This window comes from Lepidochelys kempii, chromosome 1, assembly GCF_965140285.1.
Source record: "Lepidochelys kempii isolate rLepKem1 chromosome 1, rLepKem1.hap1, whole genome shotgun sequence".
NCBI classification, from domain to species: domain Eukaryota; kingdom Metazoa; phylum Chordata; order Testudines; family Cheloniidae; genus Lepidochelys; species Lepidochelys kempii.
The window spans coordinates 29,463,924-29,485,729 of NC_136380.1; the positions used below are offsets into that span (position 1 = coordinate 29,463,924).

General features: G+C 40.3%; 2 protein-coding genes across 6 annotated transcripts in view; one reads left to right on the top strand and one right to left on the bottom strand.

Moving 5' to 3' along the window:
• Nucleotides 1–490: 490 nt before the first annotated feature.
• Nucleotides 491–20,090, bottom strand: FAM76B (family with sequence similarity 76 member B). Of its 2 annotated transcripts, none has more exons than XM_073337728.1 (10): nucleotides 19,798–20,090; nucleotides 18,716–18,780; nucleotides 18,227–18,281; nucleotides 16,316–16,471; nucleotides 14,940–15,136; nucleotides 11,548–11,595; nucleotides 11,257–11,337; nucleotides 10,470–10,602; nucleotides 3,978–4,079; nucleotides 491–3,101 (listed from the first exon to the last, which is right to left on the bottom strand). In XM_073337728.1, the coding sequence occupies exons 1-10, from the start codon at nucleotides 19,891–19,893 to the stop codon at nucleotides 3,012–3,014; spliced, it is 1,023 nt and encodes a 340-aa protein (XP_073193829.1). In that variant the 5' UTR covers nucleotides 19,894–20,090; the 3' UTR covers nucleotides 491–3,011. The 2 variants fall into 2 exon arrangements, with proteins under 2 accessions (XP_073193829.1, XP_073193818.1); XM_073337717.1 differs by having other exon boundaries at nucleotides 10,470–10,605.
• A 525-nt stretch (nucleotides 20,091–20,615) lies between these two features.
• The window catches only part of CEP57 (centrosomal protein 57), a 29,246-nt gene continuing 28,055 nt past the window's right edge, over nucleotides 20,616–21,806 (top strand). For 3 of the 4 annotated variants that reach the window (XM_073337681.2, XM_073337692.2, XM_073337696.2), the window contains exons 1-2: nucleotides 20,616–20,782; nucleotides 21,355–21,439. In XM_073337681.2, the coding sequence (XP_073193782.1) occupies nucleotides 20,631–20,782; nucleotides 21,355–21,439 (237 nt within the window). In that variant the 5' untranslated portion in view covers nucleotides 20,616–20,630. The remainder of the gene's footprint in view (nucleotides 20,783–21,354; nucleotides 21,440–21,806) is intronic. The other variant, XM_073337704.2, reaches the window with a different exon arrangement.

Here is a 21,806-nt window from a genome sequence, read left to right on the forward strand (position 1 = left end):
GCAGACACTTACTTCAGCAACAAAAGGGGTTTTTCCCCTTTGCTGCAGCAAATTCACCCCCTTGAGACAGTAGCTAGGTCAAACGAATAATTCTTCTGTCAACATAGCTACATCGCAGAGGGTGTGCAAACTGCATCACTCAGGGCTGTGAAAATTAAGTTGGCCTAAGTTTTAGGTCTATACCAGGCCTATTTCTCTTGAGTTACACATGTAGTCGCTCCCCTGAAGTGGCTCCATGCATTATCACATTATAACAGAGAAGAGCAATAATATATTGAGTCACTAAAGTAGGTAATTATTCAAAAACAATCACTTGTTGCAATTTGAAGAATGCTCCATGTATGCAATATCTATGGCAGCTTAGTTCTTTGAACAGATCCTTCACAATTCCCCTCAAAAGTGGGACTGATGTTGAGTTCTGGTTAATGTTTGGCACTACGGATGTTTAAAACAAATTATGACTTTGAGTAATATAAAACAGACAACTAAATGTTTTGACAAGCTTTTATTGTGAAATATTGGATTTAGAAAAAGGTACAAAATGTCAGATGTGTGTCAATACAGGATTTCAATAGTCTATAAATGTGGACAACTGAATAGCTTCACTACAGGATGCATATTTAGACATACTATCTAAAAAGAGACTGCAATATTCACAGACTTAAAATACATAAATAACTTGAGCCAAAGTGGCAATCACCTGTCAATGTTAACTGACAACTAAAAACAGGCTAAAAAGCACATTACAGTACAATCAGTTCCTTATGTCAATGCTCTACAGCTCCAGGATCGCATTCGTCAGGACTGGGATTTGATTGGCTAGTTTACAAACTTTAAAAATTAAAGTTAAGTTAGGTTACAGAATAAAGAGATCAAGTATTTAATTATAACTAAATACTGTGAAGCCCCTAAATGTTTTTAGCACTGGGATCTATAAAATTCAAGTATAATATTGAACTTTTTCTTAAAAAAAAATTCTATTGCAGCTCAAGGAGGTTTGAATAACAATCACTTAATGGAATAATTCATCAATTTGATGTGCATGGTTCTGAATTGGTTTTTAAAATCCACATGCACCATGGACTGGTGGCCAGTAAACTGGAGAGAAAAGCCCCCAGTATCAAAATATTACTCTGAACTAATGAAAGTCAGAAAAACTCCTAATTTTTTTTAAAACTGTATCAATACAACTAACATCCCAAAAGGATAGCAGCAGCATTTTCTACCCTAGCTGTATTAATAAGTTTATTAAGAACAGTTTTTATAAACTTACAAAGTTGATCTTCATGTACAAAAAAACCAAATACATCTTCACTGTATGAAACAAGCTAGCTTGCTTTTTCCAAATTAAAGTTATTCATTAGACTAAGTCTGTCTAAACTGCTGAAGTTGTTCACAATTCAGTAGCATCTGGATAGACAGCCAGAGGACTTTAGATTCTAGTCCTCCAAGCAGCAAGGTGTCAGACAAAGCTAGCTGAAGTGCAAGCAGCTCCCGAGTCACCAAATCAATGTCCACATCTGAACTGGAGCTCCCATCTGACAGACTATTCCAAGTATTTGCTTTCCTAAACAGTGTACCCCCAGTTATGCGAAGTTGTTTCATCCTACTAAGACACTTGTACTGATGTCCATTAGGAGCAGAGCTAAAACTGAGCTAACTAAATGTAAAAACAGAAGATTCCATTCGAGGGGTTGAACAGTAAGTTTTCATTTGACACCACATCCATTCCCTTTATTTATGTACTGACCATTACGGTTTTGGCTACTGTTTTCTCGATGTATATCTTTACATAAACTAAGTACGTGTCAATCTAGTTACTTAAAAAGTGACCATAAATTACAACTAAGTACATTTAAAACCAAGACAAAGTGAATATGCAAGTTTTAAAAATAAAGTAGTGAGTATTAACTATACTGCTAATTTCGGGATATAACACTGGGAGTACAATGCTTGCTGTGAAATTAAAAAAATTAGTACTGGGCCAACAGGAAAAATACATAAAGCATTATCGTCTAGTGTGGCAAAAACCATATGAATTGTTTATTTAGGAAGTGTTTGGCATAATAAGCACTAACCAGACTCAAACCCCACAGATGCAATCTAACAAGGTTAAAGAAGTCAATACACACTATCCATCAATTAGCTAGTTCTTCATGCTGCTTCAAGCACTGCACTAGCAACTTTGATCTTTGTTTGATTCCTCTGTACACACATTTATATATACACAACCATTTATTAAACATGATCTTAAAACAAAAACGCTATGTACAAAATACCAACATTCCTATAAATAAACAGTTGGAGAAAGGCACTTGCAAGAAAAAAGTCTACAGTAAGTCTTACAAAAAAACCACACTTTGCCTCTGGTACTGTACAATAGATAATCTTTCAATAAATTCCAATCACAAGAATGTAAAACACTAGTTACTCACTTGTTATCACTAAGAATATAACTGTTACAGTTGTATTTACACATATGTATACATCTTTTGAGTTTCATTTAAGAGCACCATGATTTCCAACCTAAATGTCCTATATTTTAATACAAAGCAAAAGAACAGTTGCCAGAACCCAGTGTCCATATTCCTATTCCAAAAGTGTTGCCCTTGCAGATTTATAAACTTGAAACTGAACTTTTGGCCAAAGTTAGCATAGTTTAAGGGATTCAGTTGCTGCTTTGAACTCTGTAGAAAGTACACCTATTTTGTTATTGCATGATGTGTTTTAAAGAGAGCACTGCTGTATTATCCCTCTGCAATTGTTAAATACTATTGCTGGCAAAAAAGTTCCCAATATAAAAAAAATAAAATAAATTTCTTCAAGCCAGTTGAAGTACTTTATCTGAACAGTTTAACTAAAAAGCTGCATATTAGTTATAAAAATGTGTAGGAAACATGCCGACTAATCTTGTGTGCAAAAATATTTTTCCACTACACAGGATTTTAAGGGCTTCACAGAATTACTCAAATTTACATTGAGTAGTAATCCTCATTTAAGTAACCAGTTCCTCATGGAGATGTTAGTATACTTCCACTTTTATCAAACTTTTTACCCTTTGACAACGCAGCAACCTGTTTGAGTAGTTCTCTGTTTTTGGCCTGTAATATAGATAAAAGAAAGATTTATAGAAACACTCTTCTGTTTAAAGATAACAGAAACACTGTTCAAAAGTCCTAATAGTTACTCTTAATTCCAGTACTATATCCATCAGTGACACACTGCAGAAAGATCAACAAACTTCTTGAATAGGAGGGAGCAGTTATTCAACAATGCCATGCACAACTGTCTTGCTGAAGTTATGAAGCCACCCTTGCGTAAAACTTCTATTCCTAAGAATAAATCAACATAACGGCAGAAGTTTTCAGCATAGCTCAGGTATTTAAGCTCCACATCTTCCACTAGTTTTATAAAGGAAGACAAAGCCAAATCACTCACACGGATTTGCAAAAATCAATACATCTACTGCATTGTAGATATTTCTGTTCATTCTAGACTTTATAAATTGATTCAGGTTTTCCTGCTGCTTAAAACAGTTGTACTTTCAATGTAGGTTACATCATTGCAAGATTAACCTCTTGCACTGCAATAAAATTGTGCAGTTATGCTAGGTCATTATACCACACAGAACAGGTATATCAGTGTTTCTTAAAGTATGAGGTATGCCCCTTGAGAAGAGGGGCATGAGGAACTACCTGGGGGGAGAAGAGAGGATGCGCCTCAGTTGCTCTTAAAAAGTAGCTATCTAGTGGTTACATTTGAAAAGAAAACTGAAGATAATGCAGGCGTAACTCAGGCAGAGAGAGAGTGAGAACCTGAAACAGCTCAGAGAGGGGAACTGATCCATCCATTTCAATGACTGGTAACTCATGCAAGGATGACAGTGCACAATGGTTATATTTAAACTATTTCATTTCTCAAAGCAAGTATACAAAATATTTTGACACCTATTCTATTAAAACTATTTAAGTATTTACCTGCAGTTGTTCCACTGTTTCCTTGTGAGCTCTTTCCATACTGTTCATTTTTGTCCTTAAATTAGACTCCTGGTACTGAAAGTCTGCCTTCAACTCTGTCAACTAAGAAAAACAATTCCTATAAGGATATTTTGGAATGCTACCTCATACGTATTTTTAATTAACTTAGATCCATAAAATAACTTTTGAGGCATAAAAGTCTCTCGGGGACACTGACTACTTTCTTCATTTACTGCTTCTTGTGTTGACAGCTCAGCAAGGTTAAAAATATCTTACAGCACAAGTCAAATATCTCTTTTACGTGTGAAAGTCCCATTTGGGAACTGGATATGGAAGACTAGTCCTTCAAAGTATTTTCAGATGTTGGATCACACTGATTTACAATACTTAGCTTTATTTTCAGCCATGAGACTCATCTGCCAGGCTTTAGCTATGACGCTGGCACAAAGCTGGTTTTTGAGCAACAAATCTGAAGTACAGTCTAAAACTGATGTGCCAGTAGAAGAGATTTTAGAACACATTGATAAGTTAAACAGTTATAAGTCACAAGGATCAGGTGGTATCCACTCAAGAGTTCTGAAAGAACTGAAATTTGAAACTGCAGAACTACTAACTGTTGTGTGGAACCTGTCACTAAAATCAGGCTCTGTCCCAGATGACTGGAAGGTAACTACTGTAACACCAATTTTTTTTAAAAAGGGCTCCAGAATCCTGGCAATTACAGGTCAGTGAGCCTAACTTCAATACCAGGCAAACAGGCAGAAACTATAGTAAAGTTTTTCAGAATGATCATACATAGATTAACAGGATTTGTTGGGGAAGAGTCAATGTGGCATTTGTAAAGGGAAATCATGCCTCACCAATCTACTAGAATTCTTTGAGGGAGTCAACAAGCATGTGATCCAACAGGGGTGATCCTGTTGATACAGTGTACCTGGACTTTCAGAAAACCTCTGACAAGGTCCCTCACCAAAAGCTCTCATGGAAACTAAGCAGCCGTGGGATAAGAGGAAAGGTCCTCTCATGGATCAGTAAGTGGTTGAAAGACAGGAAACATGATAGGACTAAATGGTCAGTTTTCACAATGGAGAGGTGAACAGCGGGGTCCCTCAAGATCTGCACAGGGACCCATGCTGTTCAATGTATTCATTAATAATCTGGAAAAAAGAGGTAAACAGTTAAGTGGCAAAGTTAGCAGATTATACAAAATTATTCATGCTAGTAAGTCCAAAGAGGACTGCAAGAAGTTAGAGGAATTTCACAAAACTGGTTGACTGAGTTAATACTTAATCCTGCAATGAGCACAGGGGGACTGGACTAGATGACCTCTGGAGATCTCTTCCATTCCTATGATTTGATGACTGGACAACAAAACAGCAGATAACATTTGACATTGATTCGTGCAAAGTAATGCACACTGGAAAAAATACTCCTTACTATACATATACAACGATGCATTCTAAATTAAACGTCACCACCCAAGATAAACCTTGGAGTCACTGGGGATAGCTCTCTGAAAACTTCTGCTCAATGCACAGCAGCAGCCAAAAAGGCTAACGTATGTTAGGAACTATTAGGAAAGGGATAGATAAAATATCATAATGCCACTATATTCGAGGTGTGGGGACACCATGGATTTATACTCTGTCCAGTGCTGGTTACCCCAGCTCAAAAAAGGGCAGTGCAAAGTTCAAAGAAGGACAACAAAGATGACCAAAGATATGGAATGGCTTCCGTACAAGGAGAGAAAAACGGTTAAGACTCTTCAGCTTAGAAAAGAGATGACTAAGTCTATAAAAATCAAGAATGGTTTGGACAAGTGAAAAGACAAGTGTTATTTACTCTTTCACACAATACAAAAGCTAAGGGTCACACAATGAAATTAACAGGCAGCAGCTTTAACACAAACAAGAGGAAGTACTTTTTCCACACAGTGCACAAGTAACTTGTGGAACGTGTTGTGATGGTCAAAAGTATAACAGGGTTCAAAAAAAGAAATGGATAAATTCATGGAGCATAGGTCCATCAATGTCTATTAGCCAAGATGGTCAAAGCACAATCCCAAGCTCAGGACAGCCCTCAACCTCTGACTACCAGAAGCTGGTGTGGAAGATGGGTGAATCACTGCATAATTGTCTTGTTTTGCCCCCCTGAAGCTGTACTACGGGCCATTGTTGGATACAGGATACTGGCCAAGATGGACTATGGCAACAGTTAATTAGCATAAAGCTGTAATTTACATGGCAAATATCTACAGAGACATAATAAAATGATTCTGAAGAATAAGTCTATTATATCTCATTCCTAAACAGAGAGTAAATTCCAAGAGATCTAGAATTGCCACTGCAAACACTACATTGATAGGAGAATTAAATCACAAGTGAAGTTTATATAGGAAAGTTACTTATCTTTTAATTCTCCTCTAAAGACTAGCTTACAGGTTTCTTGCCCCTGGCTCTCAGATACCAACGATGAAACAGGCAGAAAAATGCTCTAGAGGTGTATTGATCCCCAAAGGCAGTGGGCAGAAGTACAAGCCATGTAAGACCTGCAGTGCCACTCTTGGAGCCTTCTAGTCAAGTCTCATTTATCAGGAAGCGAAGCCTCCCAGAGCCAAACAAGCCAGTCATAACAAAAGGGTTGAAAGAGCAGTAACCTTACAAAGATTCCCTTCCACTCTGAATGGAGCTGGGAAAGAGAAAATTCTGCAAGATGACATCTTCAGGGATGCAGAACTACAAGTAATTCCTACTCTTCTGACATACCAGCTACGTAATATTCTCAGAACAGAATTTTTTCTAAATCTCCTTTTGGAACCCAGATACTTGTAGGCAAGCAGACCTACAGAAATCCATTCCTGATGCAATAGCTCTTGCTACCTTGTCACTTGCATATAAAAGAACACCTGCACCCAGTACTGGCTCAGCCCCACACTTTTATCAACCATCTTTGAGTTCCTGGTATCTGTCCTGTGGACTACATTCAGTCAGCTCCCCAGTAGTTAATATGCCGTTGGGCCATGAAGGCCCAGCAGTTTCTGATGTGTAGGATAATTGTCTGATGTATTCTCTAGCCATGGTTGTCTTGACCACCAAGCTTTCACTGGGATGGGAGAAACTGCTGGCAGAGTCCTGGGCAATATGTACTTCTCAGCAACATTTGAAGCAAAAGAAGTCGTGTGAGTTGTCTGACACACCTTTGCCAAGTGGTCCAAAATAGGATGCAAGAGCATGGCCACTCAATTGGATGGAGGCTCTTGTTCCACGTATGTACTAATTGTTGCCCTTCTAAATTCCTGGACTGGTGCTAATCCAGATCCCACCAACTTTATGCATTAGAGAAAGTCAAATCCTTACAGAGCATGTCTTGTTACTCCTTCAGTTAATCTGTTCTGCATCCAGGAGGCAGACATTGTATCCCTGACCACCATCATGCTTCTATTAAGGCAGCAAAGTAGTGAGCCAAAGGGGCACTTGGAGCATTAACCATCTCAAAAGGCATCAACAACGGCTGTGCCCAGACTCTCAGCACAGGAGCTGTGGGGTTTGTGTACTGCTATTAAAGGCCAGTACTTTGTTTGTTGAAAGAGCCAATCCTGGGGTACAGTATCCAACTCAGGCTTATCTTGATGAAGGATCAGAGGCAAGCATTAGTGATGGCACTACACGGTATGAAATCACCAGGAGACACACGGCTAGGTTGCTGAACACACCATGGAGGCTCCCCAAAGCAGTCTTCCCTGTCCTGAACCAATGTGAAGAGAAGATGCTGTGGTCTTATGATGTGAAGGTGCCCCAAGTCTTTGGAAGTGATGAGTTGGAGGGCAGGTGGCTCTCTTCTGGCGTCTCCTGCTAATTATTTGTTTGAAAGAAAATTCAAAGTCTGATGTGACAAAAGTCAGTACCATAGACATTGAGCACCGAGACCTTGATTTGTGGTAGAGTCCTTGGATTTGGATGGGATGAAACAGAATTTTTTCCCCCCAGGGGAACTAGTTTGCTGGGCTTAGAGGGAAACAAGGCATGGCACTGCAGGCCTAGAGTCCAGGTGGTCAGAGGCTGATTAAGGCTTGTATTTTTATATTTTTTCCTTCAGAGCTAACCAGGCTGACCACATGCTGGACTTATGGGAGTCTCTGGAGAGTGCCTTAAGGAGGGCTTAAAGAAATTTCTCAGTGCTTGGGTGCACAAGGCAAATATCTGAAGGCCCTGCACATATTGTCCCACTAGTTTGAATTATTAACTCCCAGGCTGAGGATTCTGTGAATATGATCATTTATAAACAGACCTGTCAGCCATACAGGTACTGTATGGAGGTATGACTGGTCTTCATTCCCACCCAGGTGCTGAGGAAATGGATGTTATTCTGAAAGAAATTAATACCTAAAAAGCTTTGAAGTTCAGAGAACTATGAGATGCCAAGAAAAAGGTTCTAACAGTAATACGAAGGAGCTGAAGCACAAGTTGCCAAAACAAAAACTCAGACCAAACAGAAGTTTTTCTATGATCCCCAGAGGCTGGCAACTCTATCAAAGCTCCTAGAGAAACAGAGGCCACAGGATAAGAAAAAATTTGAAGACAAAAATATATTCATAACAGTTAGGTGCTGAGAAAAAGGAGTACTTGTGGCACCTTAGAGACTAACAAATTTGAGCGTTACCTTCCGTGAGCTACACGAAAGTCTTATGCTCAAATAAATTTGTTAGTCTAAGGTGCCACAAGTACTCCTTTTCTTTTTGCGAATACAGACTAACACGGCTGTCACTCTGAAACCAGTTAGGTACTGAGTGTTTAAGAGCTGAAGAGGTACAGGGCTATCAAGGTCGAAAAGAGACTGAAAGGTTCTGAAAGTAGTGGTTAAGGCATGGGATATCATACCACCACTAGCTGAGGACTGCTTGTGCTACTACTTGCTACTTCTCACCTAAACCTTGGGGAGTTCCAGCTATTTTGCATTAAGGAGCAGAGACCCAGGAGTGAGAACCTGCACAGAGGAAAGTGAATTTACATTTTCAAAAGTAGACTATATTCTGTAATACATCCTCTGCTCCCTAAACTTAAAAGTAATGAATAGCCATATTTAAAATGGCTCGGCTAACAATTCTGAAACAAGGATTTTGCAATTACAACATTAAGTGACAAAATGTAGCAGGAGACTAATCACCGTCTCTAACGCAAGTATTGTCCTCTGCCTTGTCAATCATTCAAATTGAGCTGCATTTTGTCTGTTCTAATCTACACCAAACTGGACCTCCTAGCTAACATGATTAGCAAAACATCAGCTCTATCAAATATCCTCTTGGTGAGTTATGGAGAAAATTGGACAAGTGAAGAACTGTATTAAAGCAACTCATAGTGTGTATATATACACACTGTAAATGTTTAGCGACAATATCTACTCACTGGTAGTCTTAGTTATCTGATTATAGTGCTTATGTAAAAGGACTAATTGCACCAACAATCACTATTCTAGAATTAAAGATAAGTGTTCTGAAAAATGTTTGGAACTCAAATCACCACCAAGTTACAAGGACATGAAGTGAGAACAAAGTGGGACATATGAACATTCATGTTAATAAATGGGACCAGCTAGATTAAGTACTGCATTTGCTTTCAGCCAGTTATTTAATTCAAACTGTACTGCAGGGAGAAACTAGGTGCAAAGACCAATGACCCCAGAATATAAAAACAAAGTTCTCAGCTCAAGCAACAAAATTCAGTTTAGTGTTTTGCTTGTAAAAAGGGCACAAATGCATGTCACTGTGTGCCCACTTTAGACTAACAACAGGAGTACAACCTTCCACACACTGCTCTTTTTGTGTTTCACCTAGATCAAATTTAAAGAGAGTCAAAAGGTAGTTTCAGTTTCAGACTGATTTAAGGCCTCCCACTAACTTCAATGGGACTACCAGAAAAGGTAATGGTAGCTTTTGTATTATGAATTGGACTGCCCAATTCATTTCAATTGAGCCACTGAACAGCTAGAGATAAGGACTTTCTAAGCATTCTAAAGTGGTCCAGATTAATTAGTTTAGCCTCAAAGATTCAATATACCAATACAAGAACCTAACATTGCAGTCCCAACAGCACCCATTTACACCAAAGGACACAACCTTAAACTGGTCAACAAATCAGTTGCTTAAGAAATGAGCTTCTAATAAAAGTTTGGCAAAATTAAAATATTTGGGGCTGTTTTTAAGACAGTAGGCTGCCTGAAAGGTGAGTCTCTTGTATACATTTAACACTAGTCATTACGTTCAGGGAGAGTTGCCTTACAGCTAAAATACATCCAAGCTGTGTAAGTCTGCTACTTAACTTTTTAAAAGGACAATTTGGTAACGTTGTAATTTGGTAACGTTGTCTAGTCACAAAACAAATTTTTGGTATTAATTTTGTTTTAACATTCAAACACAATTTAAGTTGACAGCTCCTTGAGTCTACAAGATACAAGAAAAAATTTAATAAGGTCTTATTAAGCAGCTGTAGCCTTTACCTTTTTATCTTTTTCTAAGATAGTCTGATCTCTTTGCTGCAAAAGACGTTTGAGTGACATCACTTCTTCTTTCAACTGACTTATGAGGACAAAGTTGTCAGTTCCCCCACTGTCTGCTGACTGATTTATAGAGCTACTAAAATTAAAAAAAAACCTGTTACTTGTAACATCAACAGAATAACACATTTTTCAAAGTTCAAATTGCTTAAATTAACAATTCCACAAACATCCTTAAGGACTAATGCAAAAAAAGTATGTACCTGACAGAAATGGATGCAACTGGCAAATTACCTTACTAATGGCACACATTACATACACCTGCAGAAATATAATTGAGTATTAGCTTTGAGGGGGTCAAATTCTTCTTAAGTGAAGCAGCCTCTTTGTACATTATTCCAACTGTTGATCAGAGACAGAATAAATTGTTCAGTCTCACACATTTAGGTCCAAACACATTTTCTAGATACTACATCAGTTTAAAGCACCAGATTCAAAATCTGTGTCCTTCTGAAAAATCACTGATGTCAGAATATTCTTTGTTTGATAGCTATGGCCTTATGCTCTACTTTTGCTTCCCTTTTCCCAAAGCAGCTAAAAAAAGGGACAGTGTCAGCTTTCTACTGATAAACTCTCAACTGACTAACAGCACTCTGCCATAAAACCCTAAAAGTTACTAGGATGAAAGTGTAATTTTTCGCCTTTCTAATCTGCCAAATAAAAACAGCAACTGGCAGCAAACTGATGGTCTACTTAGTTCAACTATCTCAGCTGTAGAATATAACTTTACCTATCTCCATTGGATGGCTTGGATTCCAGTTTGGGTTTTTTCTTTGGAGTTTCATTCTGAATAGCTGCAGAGGATTTATGGCTGAAATCAAACAAATATGATAAATCAAAAGCAGTAGAATGGTCTCATACTGCAGAACTGAGCAACCTACTACTATTTACATATGAAATGACTCATACACAGAGATTAGTCTTGAACAATCAGAGATGCAAGTATGAAAAAAAAATTACCTTTCAAATAAAGAATACAACATTCATTTGCTAAAAAATCAGAAATGGGCAATGCAATTACCTCTGTTTCCACAGTCCCTGATCTTGTTCTGGACTTAGATTGCTGATTCTGAAATACATGTAATACAGGTCAAATTCCATAACCACTATCTGAAACTGAAAAAGCATCCATATCAAAGTTTTGTGCAGCAGAGCAGCTCAGTTTATAAATTTGTAATTGGATGGATAATTAGCAAGGCACTTAGTAAGCACATTTGGGATTACTCCTCATCAAGGCCAGGCTCATTTGCAAACAGCCTTTAAACTACTGCATGCTATCATAAGGCACAAGGGGAAGAGTTAGGGTTGACAATTCAGCCTTGGTTTTAGTATTTCCCTACTTCTGCAAACATTATTTTAATACTTGGCAATTTTGAACAGAACTTGTTTTTTCAAATATAAGTTGTACCTTAATTCATTTCCAAGGTAAGCTGACCGGAGAGCACAAGTGAAATGGTTATGCTCAACGTATGTGCAACTTAGATTGCATTGGATGAAACTGAACTCCTCAGAGCCCAATTTAATTCATTACACACTTTAAACCTGCATGTGCACTGATCTACCAACAATACTAATAAAATTGGATAGGGCAAGTTGGTGGGAAAACACAGAGGCGGTTTACACAGGAAGGTACCTGTCAATTGAAATTATCAACTCTGTTTAAGTTTGGAATTGTGCATTTTAATAAATACAAGCAAATACATGCATACACACTGAAGCTCTTTTCTTTATGACACCAGGAAGTTATCTGAAAATGTTTTATTTATTAGACATTTATCATGCTCTCATGAAATAAGATTTGAGCAGTTATATCTTGGGTAAGTCAAAATGGATTTTCACCAGACACTATAAAGGCACCTATCATTCCTACTATTCACCTGCTTGCCAAAAGTCACTTTCTTTTATAATGGGAAAATTGCAATTTATTCCCCCCTCCCTGGTCTTCATTTTCAAGAGCAGTTGAACCAATTTTCCCCTCAAGCTTTTTTTTTTTTTTTTTTAAACGTAATTTTTATTAGATCAGACCTGCAAAAGTTTCAGCTTAGAAGATAGTAAGAATGTCTTGAGCAACTGAAAAATGAAGTGTATAATAAAAATGTTTAGGGTGGCCTTAAGAATCTATGCACTTCAGCTATAATTTTTCATTGTTCAATCTAGGAAATACAAAATGTTATAAAGAGGTTCTAAAGTAAAACTATTTCCAGCCTACAGATAACATCTGTATGATTCTTACACAGCATCCTTTTAACAGAATGGTAAAACAAAACACTAAATCCTTGAAAGCAGCTGCCTACAAAGACTAATAAGTGTTTACAAGTGTACAAAACTAGAGATACATGACAAAAGAAATTGGTCCACTGTTTAAGCCACAGCAAGACAGCTGCAAACACTCTGAAGCATGATTAAAGTGGCAAGTTTAAAAGAAAAAATTAAAATGACAATAGCATTGCTCTGCTACTGACATGACAGCCACCCAATTGTAAGGTCTGAGACCTTTTTCTGCAGCCACATTAGGGGAGCAGCTGACATGAGATATAAAGCAGAAAAGAAGTCACATCCTCACATTCCATCTAAATTACATTAAAACAATGAAATATCTGTTAAGATGGAGATCTTGTCCTAATAGTACCCACCACCACCAGATTAAAAAAACAGATCTTAAGATGTTTAAAGAAAACTTTGCTTGATAGCATTCTGTCTGTCAAGGAATCACTTAACAGTTGTGACTATGACATCTATATTTATTTTTTGTTTTGCCTTTATGGTCTTTACTTCTCTATTGTTTATCTGTATGGTTTCTGTCTGTTTCTTTGATTGTTTCTGTATGTTGCATGACTAATTTTGCAAGATTTAAATCAACTAAGGTGGTGTGGTATGATTAGTTGAAAAATTGTTTTGCAATACATTAGGACTGGTAAGACCTATTTTGTAATATTTTAGTTTAAAATGACTGGTTAAGGTATAGCTAGGGCCCTACCAAATTCATGGCCCATTTTGGTCAATTTTACAGTCATAGGATTTTTAAAATCGTAAATTTCATGATTTCAGATATTTAAATCTGAAATTTCATAGTTTTGTAATTGTAGGGGTCATGATGCAAAAAGGAGTTGGGGGGGGGGGGTGTTGTACCACTACCCATATGTCTGTGCTGCTGGTGTCGGTGCTGCCTTCAGAGCTGGCTGGCTGGCGAGAGACGGCTGCTGGCCAGGAGCCCAGCCCTGAAGGCAGAACCACCCACAGCAGCAACACAGAACAAGGATGGCATGGTATGGTATTGCCACCCTTACTTCTGTGCTGCTGCCTTCAGAGCAGCCACCACTCTCCGGCCACCCAGCTCCAAAGGCAGCGCAGAAGTAAGGGTGGCAATACTGCAATCCTCCCACCCCCAGCAACCACCTTTTGGATCAGGATCCCGTTTAAGAAACACGGGACTCCCCCATTAAATCTGTATAGTATAGGATAAAAGCACACAAGAGACCAGATTTCAAGGTCCATGATGCATTTTTCATGGCTGCGAATTTGATAGGACCCCAGATATAGTTAAGCAGGACTCAAGTTTAAACTATATAAAGGGGTCCAAAAGGAAGTTCTTTGGAACCTAACTCCAGGACACAGCCCAAGATCACAGCTGCCAGACCTCAACACCCTGCCAACCATATTGTGCAGAAGTTGGAGGAGTCCCAGATGACCTGATCCTGACTGGCCACCAGGAAAAGTTCATTTGCCTTATTGGGAGTGGTGAGCACTGTATGGTGTGTGTGTGTTCATTCTGTTTTGGTAACTGTTAATAAAGAAATTAAGAATATTACTGTGCAAGGCTCTTTCACTAGTAAAAGGCTCCGCAAACCTGCAGAAGATTACTCCCTGAGCCCTAGGAACTGGGTTTGGGTGGCCCTGAACCTTAAGAACTAAGTAAGGGTAGGTGCCTTTTGCCCTAGAACGGGTGGGGGTGTCTAAATTAACCAAGTTACACCTTGAGCCCATGGAAGGGTAAGGGTGGGGTGCCTTAGGGTAACACCATGAATGTCAGTCAGCATTGGATATTCTGGCAAGAATTACATTTACTATCATAATTGGGGAAAATCAAAGGTGACCTGCTTCTATCCCAAAGATGGTGCCATGACATCATTTATCTACTCCTCAGATAAGTAACCCCATTAGCATTTCTAGACTTATGGGCAGTTTCAACATCAGCTGGTAATTAGACTGCCAAAAGGTTTTTTTCTACTAAGTTAACTCTAGTCCATTCCATTTATAGCAGTACTGAGACTCTGCTGGATTTGTGGAATAAATTCACAAAATGTTATTCCGATTTTCAATTCGGTAATCGAAACAGCTACTTTCATTTCGCTACTAACCCTGTCTCATAGAAGTTAAGATTTTTCAAGTTCCATAAAGTTTCAGAGTACTTACTTGTGATGGCTGCTGCTGTGACGATGATGATGGTGGTGGTGGTGATGGTGTTTCGAATGATGCTGGTCTTTCTCAGCAAGAGACGAGGATGACGAATTAGAATGTGAAGACCCTAGGCTCTTCCTCTGTTCCTTTGTCTTCTGCAGTACTCTCTTGTAGGACAGTGTGCAAAGCCAACACAACAGCTTCCCATCAACCTTTTAGGAAAAAATTCACAAAAAGTGGGCAACTGTACTTAGTACTAGGAGAAATCTCTCTGGAGGAAAAAAATCTTACTTTATCTATTATCCCTGTGTAAGTCAGTCTTAAATTGGTTTGATTAGAATTCTTTTGGCTAGATTACCACTACTGGGACTCCAGAACACGGATTTTATTCTTTAATATACACAAAAAAAGTTAGAAATATACACAGTAACAGTCCATTTTCGTGCCGCAATATTTTTTTTTCTATACACTGTGGGATGTGGCAATGAAGGCCAATAGTTACCTTCTACAATAAATGACATCAAATGAAATCAACTCAATATAGTGCATCATTTTTTCTAGTTAAGTTACACTTCTGAAAAGTGAATCCTCTCCTCTTCAGCATTTTAGTTGCCCTGTAAAAATGGCTACAACAACATGTGTTGGACATATATCAAATATTCCTCCCCCAATGCCAACCCCTCTCCCCACCAAAGAGAAAATCCCTACTCCTAAGTAAATTTTTACTTTAGGAATCACGCAGCCACTCAAGTCTTCTTTACTCAGGGCAGCATCAGCCAGCCTAAACCAGCTGCAATACAAACCAAGTACATTATTTTGTAGCAGTTAAGGAGAAAAGAAGTCTCTTGTTGACAGCACTGTTCTGGAGTTCAATTAAAAAAACGTGCTCACCCATAATGTCATTTCACCATCACTTTCTGGACAAATGGTTTTGGCAATTGCCCCTCTAAGAAATTAAAATACACAGGTCTGTGGAGAGCAGTCTCTTTCCTCTCTTCAGCTATACTCTATGGTTAAAAGGAACTCTTTCAAACTGAAGGATCGGACAAGGTGGAAGTGACAGATCCAAGCTAAGGAAATTTGTAGCGTTGAAGGTTAGGGTGAAAAAAAAACAGACTACTCAACTGCCATGGTCAGATTATTTTTAGCTTGTAAAAAAAGAAAGAATTTATTCCAGAATAAGTCAATAGAGAAGCATCAAATCTCTATTACTCAGAAGTTTAATACAAAATGCTGCGTCAGATCTTTGTTAGAAAGCCTAATGAAATTCTCTTTATACCACATTGCTATTTGGGAAATTAACTCCTGCTATTTTTGAAGAGGGAAATATTTCAAATTGTATCTTTCGTTTTCAGACCCAGCCTTTACAGTACCACCACAACAAAGCATACCTTCCTTCTTCCCTCCTCTTTGCGATCAAAAGCACATTGCTGCTTGCACTGTTCACATGTCTGAGGTGGTCCATATTTCTTTTCTGAATTTGTGCAACGCTGGCATTTTGTGCCAATAAATGCTGCAATAATATTACAGTACTGACAAGGCTTGGGCTGAAAAACAATGGAGAACTAGAAATTAGTACATTTTAAAATGCTTAACAAATTAGCACTACAATTATTAAAAATAATCATGCTTCTAAACTAGTCTTTAGAACTTGAAGTTAAGAACAGGAGGAAAATTTGGTATTTAAATCAATGATGGCCCTAATTTTTTTGGTTTGTTTTAAAGTGATGCTAGCTCAACTGAGACAAAAATAAACAGTGTTTTGCACACAAACTAGCCTACATGCTCTGTGAAAGAAGTGCGTAAGTTTTTTTGGATGTTGCCTTCTCCAATTTACAAGGTCAAACATTTTTTCTGTCATTGAGAAATCTACCTAAATCTGAAAAAGAGTAATTAGATCATTTGCACTTCTCTGAAGGTTTCTGAGAACAAGGAAGACCCTTCAAATAGCCAAGAGACTTGAGCACTGCAGAACTTCGGAGCACTGCAGGTACAGGCTTCAGATATAATGCCTGCTCCTACAACCCTATGGGGAGTAAAACAAAACTTCAGCTAACTAAAGGTCAGTTAATGGAGTTTAACCTTTACTATAAAATGAAGCCAATAAAGACACACAATTAGAAACCAAAATTAATCAGTTTCTAAAAAATTCCCTTCTAGTTCATATATGACCTTATTTTGCTTCGAGGCGGTTTCCTTTTTTGATAAAGTATTGCCCAAGTGTTGGTGCATCTATATGATGCTTGGTGAGATGTATTACAATCCTTTAGAACTTCCAAAAAAGATCCTACTTTATCCAGTTTAAGTTTACAAAGAGCTGGGTAAATTACATGCTGGTAATTTTTAAATTGAACTAGTCCAATAAATTGAATCTCGTGTAAAAATGTGTTAATCTAAGGGCATAGTTTACAAGATTTAAGTGCTTCTGTTCACATGAGAAATTGCTATGCATTACCAACACCTTCTCTAAAAGCATACAGTGCAATTTAACGTAAATACTGTTCATTAATATGGATTCTATTATTACATGCAAATCTTTTCTAACACAGCACTAAGTTAGAACTAAAGATGAGGAAATATAAACCATTCCTACAGTAATATTAACCAGCCCACATTACACAAGTAGAATTTGATGGCATACTTGACAGCACAGTGGAGTCAACATTCCTTCAGGAACCTTCATTTTTGTATTATGTTAATAATGGAACCTTTATAGTGCATAACCAGATTTTCACCTTGAGTCGCTCATTAAAAAAATACCAAGGGGACACTAAGTCTCTCGGATAGCTAGCAGCATATCTTGTCAAGTGAGCATTTATGAAAACATGCAGGGATTTGCCACGTACATATAAAATGCACACAGACTTTAATTTCTACTACATGTGCAGGATGAACAAGTTTCCATGATTCATAACTATCAAACTTGGTTGTGAATTACCCTGAATTAATAGTTTCAAACTGAACCATTTTTTAAATTTTGTGAAAAAGTATGCCAATTTTTATAACTGGGAAAAAACCTCAAATAGCTGAGGGTTTTTTCCTTAAGCTTTTCAGAGGACTTTTCTTAGGTCAGAGAGAAAGAACAGAAACTTTCATTCCAAAAGATTAATTTTTCAGAAAGTGTGAGTGTGTGTGTGTAAAATAGTGTCTATAACTGAAAATATTTTACAAACTGAACTAGTAATAATCTAAATAAGTTTATAATACCAAGATACATGCAACTCTTTGCAACGTCTCTTGCATTTATAGACCAACTGAAACTGAAATATGTATGTATATTTGACAATGAACTGCAAACTCACCGTTCCAAACTGCTTCACGTTTTGGGCACATTTCTTGCATATTGTGTTAGTTTTGCTAAAGAGAAGATTTTGCAAAGTTGAATTTAACAACAAGCACAAACTTTCAAATTCTTTCCCATATGCAATTACCATATAATATGCATGCAAATATAAGCTACACCCAATGTCTACTTAAAGACAACCAGGTATGGAAGGAGTCTGCCTTCTTTTATGTTTATATAGTACATTTGGGACACTACAGAAAGCAAGTTATTGTGGCTGTCTTATGCCAACTCACAGAATTCACTTCCAAAAGCCTAATATTTTCATTGATAATTATATGCATTATTGCAACACGTGATTTAAGACACAGCATTCCTCTGAAGGTATTATTGATAATCCACAGCAATGTTTGTGAATTTGGGATTTTAGCCACACATGAAGGAAGTGTTTTGCATCAATTGAATACTCCTTCATGAAGGCTGAAATAGTTTCAGAACACATACATACCTCTCTTGTTGGAATTCTGATCGGCAGTAAGTACATTTTACAATGGGATGTGCAATTCGACATTCCTGAAAGAAAAAAAGTCAGTAACCATTTATCAAAGCGAACAACCATGACATTACAAGTTAGTCTCATCTGACTTCTTAACATACCTTTTATATATTGTTATTGTATACATCCATTGATGTTTGAGTGGTTAAAAAAACTACACACAGAATAGTTTTTCCTACAACTTGCTTTCCGCCATTTAGTTTTGTAGCAACTGTCTGATGTAACAGATTCAATAAAGAACATACCCCCTTTTTTCCACAGGAAGCAGAATGCAGAAAGTGTGACGGGGCTATGAAGTTTATCATAAAATAGATACTGATTTCTGAAGTATTTTACAAGGAGGGATGTTTAAAACCCACCATCATCATTTTCTTCCAGGTACAGCTAAGCAGAGGATTAGCGTGACTAATGCTCAACACCGGTGAGAGGGTGAACATAAGTGCTAGTATATAACCATAGCCCAGAAGTGCCCCTACGCCCTGGCCAGCCCCAAATGGCATTGCATCCTGGCTCACTCAGGCTATAGCTCTAGGCAAGACCCATGAGCAGAGCCAGACACTGGGGGTGCAACTGGTTTTGTAAAGTGGTGCGAGAGCTCGAGTCGGCTCATCCCTTCACCAGGGCAAAAAGGCCCCTTTGGGCATCACCCGAAGCTGGGGAACTTCCTGTCCTGAACAAGGTGCAGCCTCAGCATTACAGACGGGGCAGGCAGGGAGCGGATGTGGTAGAGCCAGAAACCCTGTGCCCAGTAACAGCCCCCCTCAGCCCCTCCTCTTCTTCCCCCGCTCAGGCCCCCCCCTTCGCCTCCAACTTCTCCCCCCGTCCCCAGTGACCCCTCCTGCCCCCCACTCTCAACCTCTACTCAGGTCCCTCCCCCTTCTCCCCCACAGCTCCCCCCCCACGTCTTCCTCTCAGCTGCCCCCGCAGCCCTCTCCCGAACCACCCCTCACGCCTACCTGTCCCGCCTCAGCCCCCAGGCGCACCCCCTCTCCCGTCCCCCCGCAGCCCCGCGCGGGTCCCCGCCCCTGGCGGACCTTGCAGAGCTGCTGGCCCTGGGAGAGCTCCTCGAAGGGGTAGCGCTGGTTGCACTTGGTGCAGGCGTACAGAGCCGGGGCCGCCGCCGCCGCCATCCGCGCCGCCGCCGCCGCCGACAGGGAGGGCGCGAGCTGCGGGGAGCGAGCCGGGCGAGGCCGACGGCAACGGCTCAGGCGCGCCAGTAACCCTCCGCCCGTGGCCTCCAGCCGTGCCCGCTGCGCCGCTAGGCCCCGCGCAGAGCCTGGGCCGCCAAGCCGCTTCCTTGTGTCGGCTTCGGCGTCGCCCCGCTGCCGGCCCCGCCCACGCGCCCCCCCCCAGCCAATCGACGCCGCGCGCCAAGCCAACCTTCAAACTTCGTAACCCAATGGCAAACCCCGCCGCTCCTGCTGTAGCCAATCAAAGCTCGGATTCACGTCCTGCGGCTGCCGTTGATTGGATCTCTTTCTCCCTCCCTCAGTGGCTGCTCCGATTGGCCTGCTCAAGGCCTGTTCTGATTTCTCATTGGCTAAGAGGACACGCGAGCATCCTGACAAAGACCATCCTCTTCCGCCGCCCGCGATATGTGCCTGAGCAAGAATACCTTATATCAACAACAAACCTTGACGTCACTACTCCTCCTCGATTCGGTTGGTCGGATCAAGCAATTGCGAACGAGGCTACGCCCCTTCTGTCAAACCTTCGCCTTCTATTGGGCAAACTGCTTTCTTTATCATCTGATTGGATAGCTGACATGTCAATCAAACGTCGCGTTGTGACGCACGACGTTGTATTTCATAGGGGGTGGGACCTATGCTGGGCAACCCCACTCTTTCCTCCTCATTGGTCAGTTGCTATGTCGGTCAAGCAGCGCCTTGGTGGCGTAGAGGCGCCGCTGGTCCTGGAGTGGGGAAAGTGGCTGTATGGGCGTCGCGGCCTTAAAGGGGCCCGCACCGCTTGTGGCCGCCCCGTGGGGACATGGCGGCGGCTGGTGACCCCCAGCACATGGTGAGACATGGCGACGGGGTGGGGGCGCTTCTCTGTGCACCGGTATGAGCCGGGGGCGAAGAGCTCTAAGGGCTCGCCGGGGGGCCAAGCTCCTGTCAGCCTCGCCGCGGGGAGAGGGGCGCAGGATTCCCCCCCCCCCCACGGGCCTGGCTGGGGAAGCCCTCGCCCCCGATCACCTGAGAGTCCCCTCCCAGCAGGGATCCCGGTGGGAATCCCCCCGTCCCGCCCCTAGCACGGATTCTGGGAGGACTCCCCCCCGCGCCCCGGCAAAGACCCCCTCTGGATCGCCCCGCCCCCTCCTGAGCAAAAACACCCAAATTGCCTCCTGCTCTGTTCCGAAGCCCAGACCTGTCGGGGAACGACTGCTAGAGTCAGTCCCCTCCTTCAGCACAGTTCCTGGATCCCCAGGATCGCTCCCCTTCCCACTCAGGGCAGATCTTGGTGGGAATTCTCCCCACCCCCTCCTGAGCACTGACCTGGGTTGGTTGGAGGGTGGAAGAAGGTGCCCCCGAGCACCTCCATGCCTCCTGTAATGCAAATAAATAATATTCATAGCTTTTGTACATCTCTAGGTCTCCAGCTGTTTCTTACCTGCCCCTCAGCAGCTTGGAGCTGGCTAAAGAATTCCGGGAGGGTGATGGTGATGCTGCATGGAAAGTAATAAACTAATGGCACATGTTTACTTACAAAGGGCTGCAAATTTCTAATAAGAAAACTCATAATATTTTGTGTGTATGTGTGAGCAATGCAGAAAAATTTACAAATCTCTGAGTGTAAAACCTCTCTGAGGTATTACTGGTTTTAGTGGGAGTATCTGTATTGCACAGCACAGTCTGGTATCTGTGGCCACCAGAGAAGTAGTGGGGACCAACACAGTTTGATAAGAAGAGGTGTTTACATTACTAGAAGCTGAAGCCAAAATGACTGGTTTCAGAGTAGCAGCCGTGTTAGTCTGTATTCACAAAAAGAAAAGGAGTACTTGTGGCACGTTAGAGACTAACAAATTTATTTGAGGATAAGCTTT

What these genes read in the sequence shown, in the direction of transcription:
- FAM76B (XM_073337717.1), bottom strand. Translation starts at nt 19,893, where the DNA reads ATGGCGGCGGCGGCGGCCCCGGCTCTGTACGCCTGCACCAAGTGCAAC. An exon ending in CAGGGACTGTGGAAACAGAG is followed by an intron (nt 11,338 to 11,547) that starts GTAATTGCATTG and finishes GTTTGATTTCAG; the next exon opens with CCATAAATCCTCTGCAGCTA. An exon ending in AAGCCATCCAATGGAGATAG is followed by an intron (nt 10,606 to 11,256) that starts GTAAAGTTATAT and finishes TTTTAATTTTAG; the next exon opens with TAGCTCTATAAATCAGTCAG.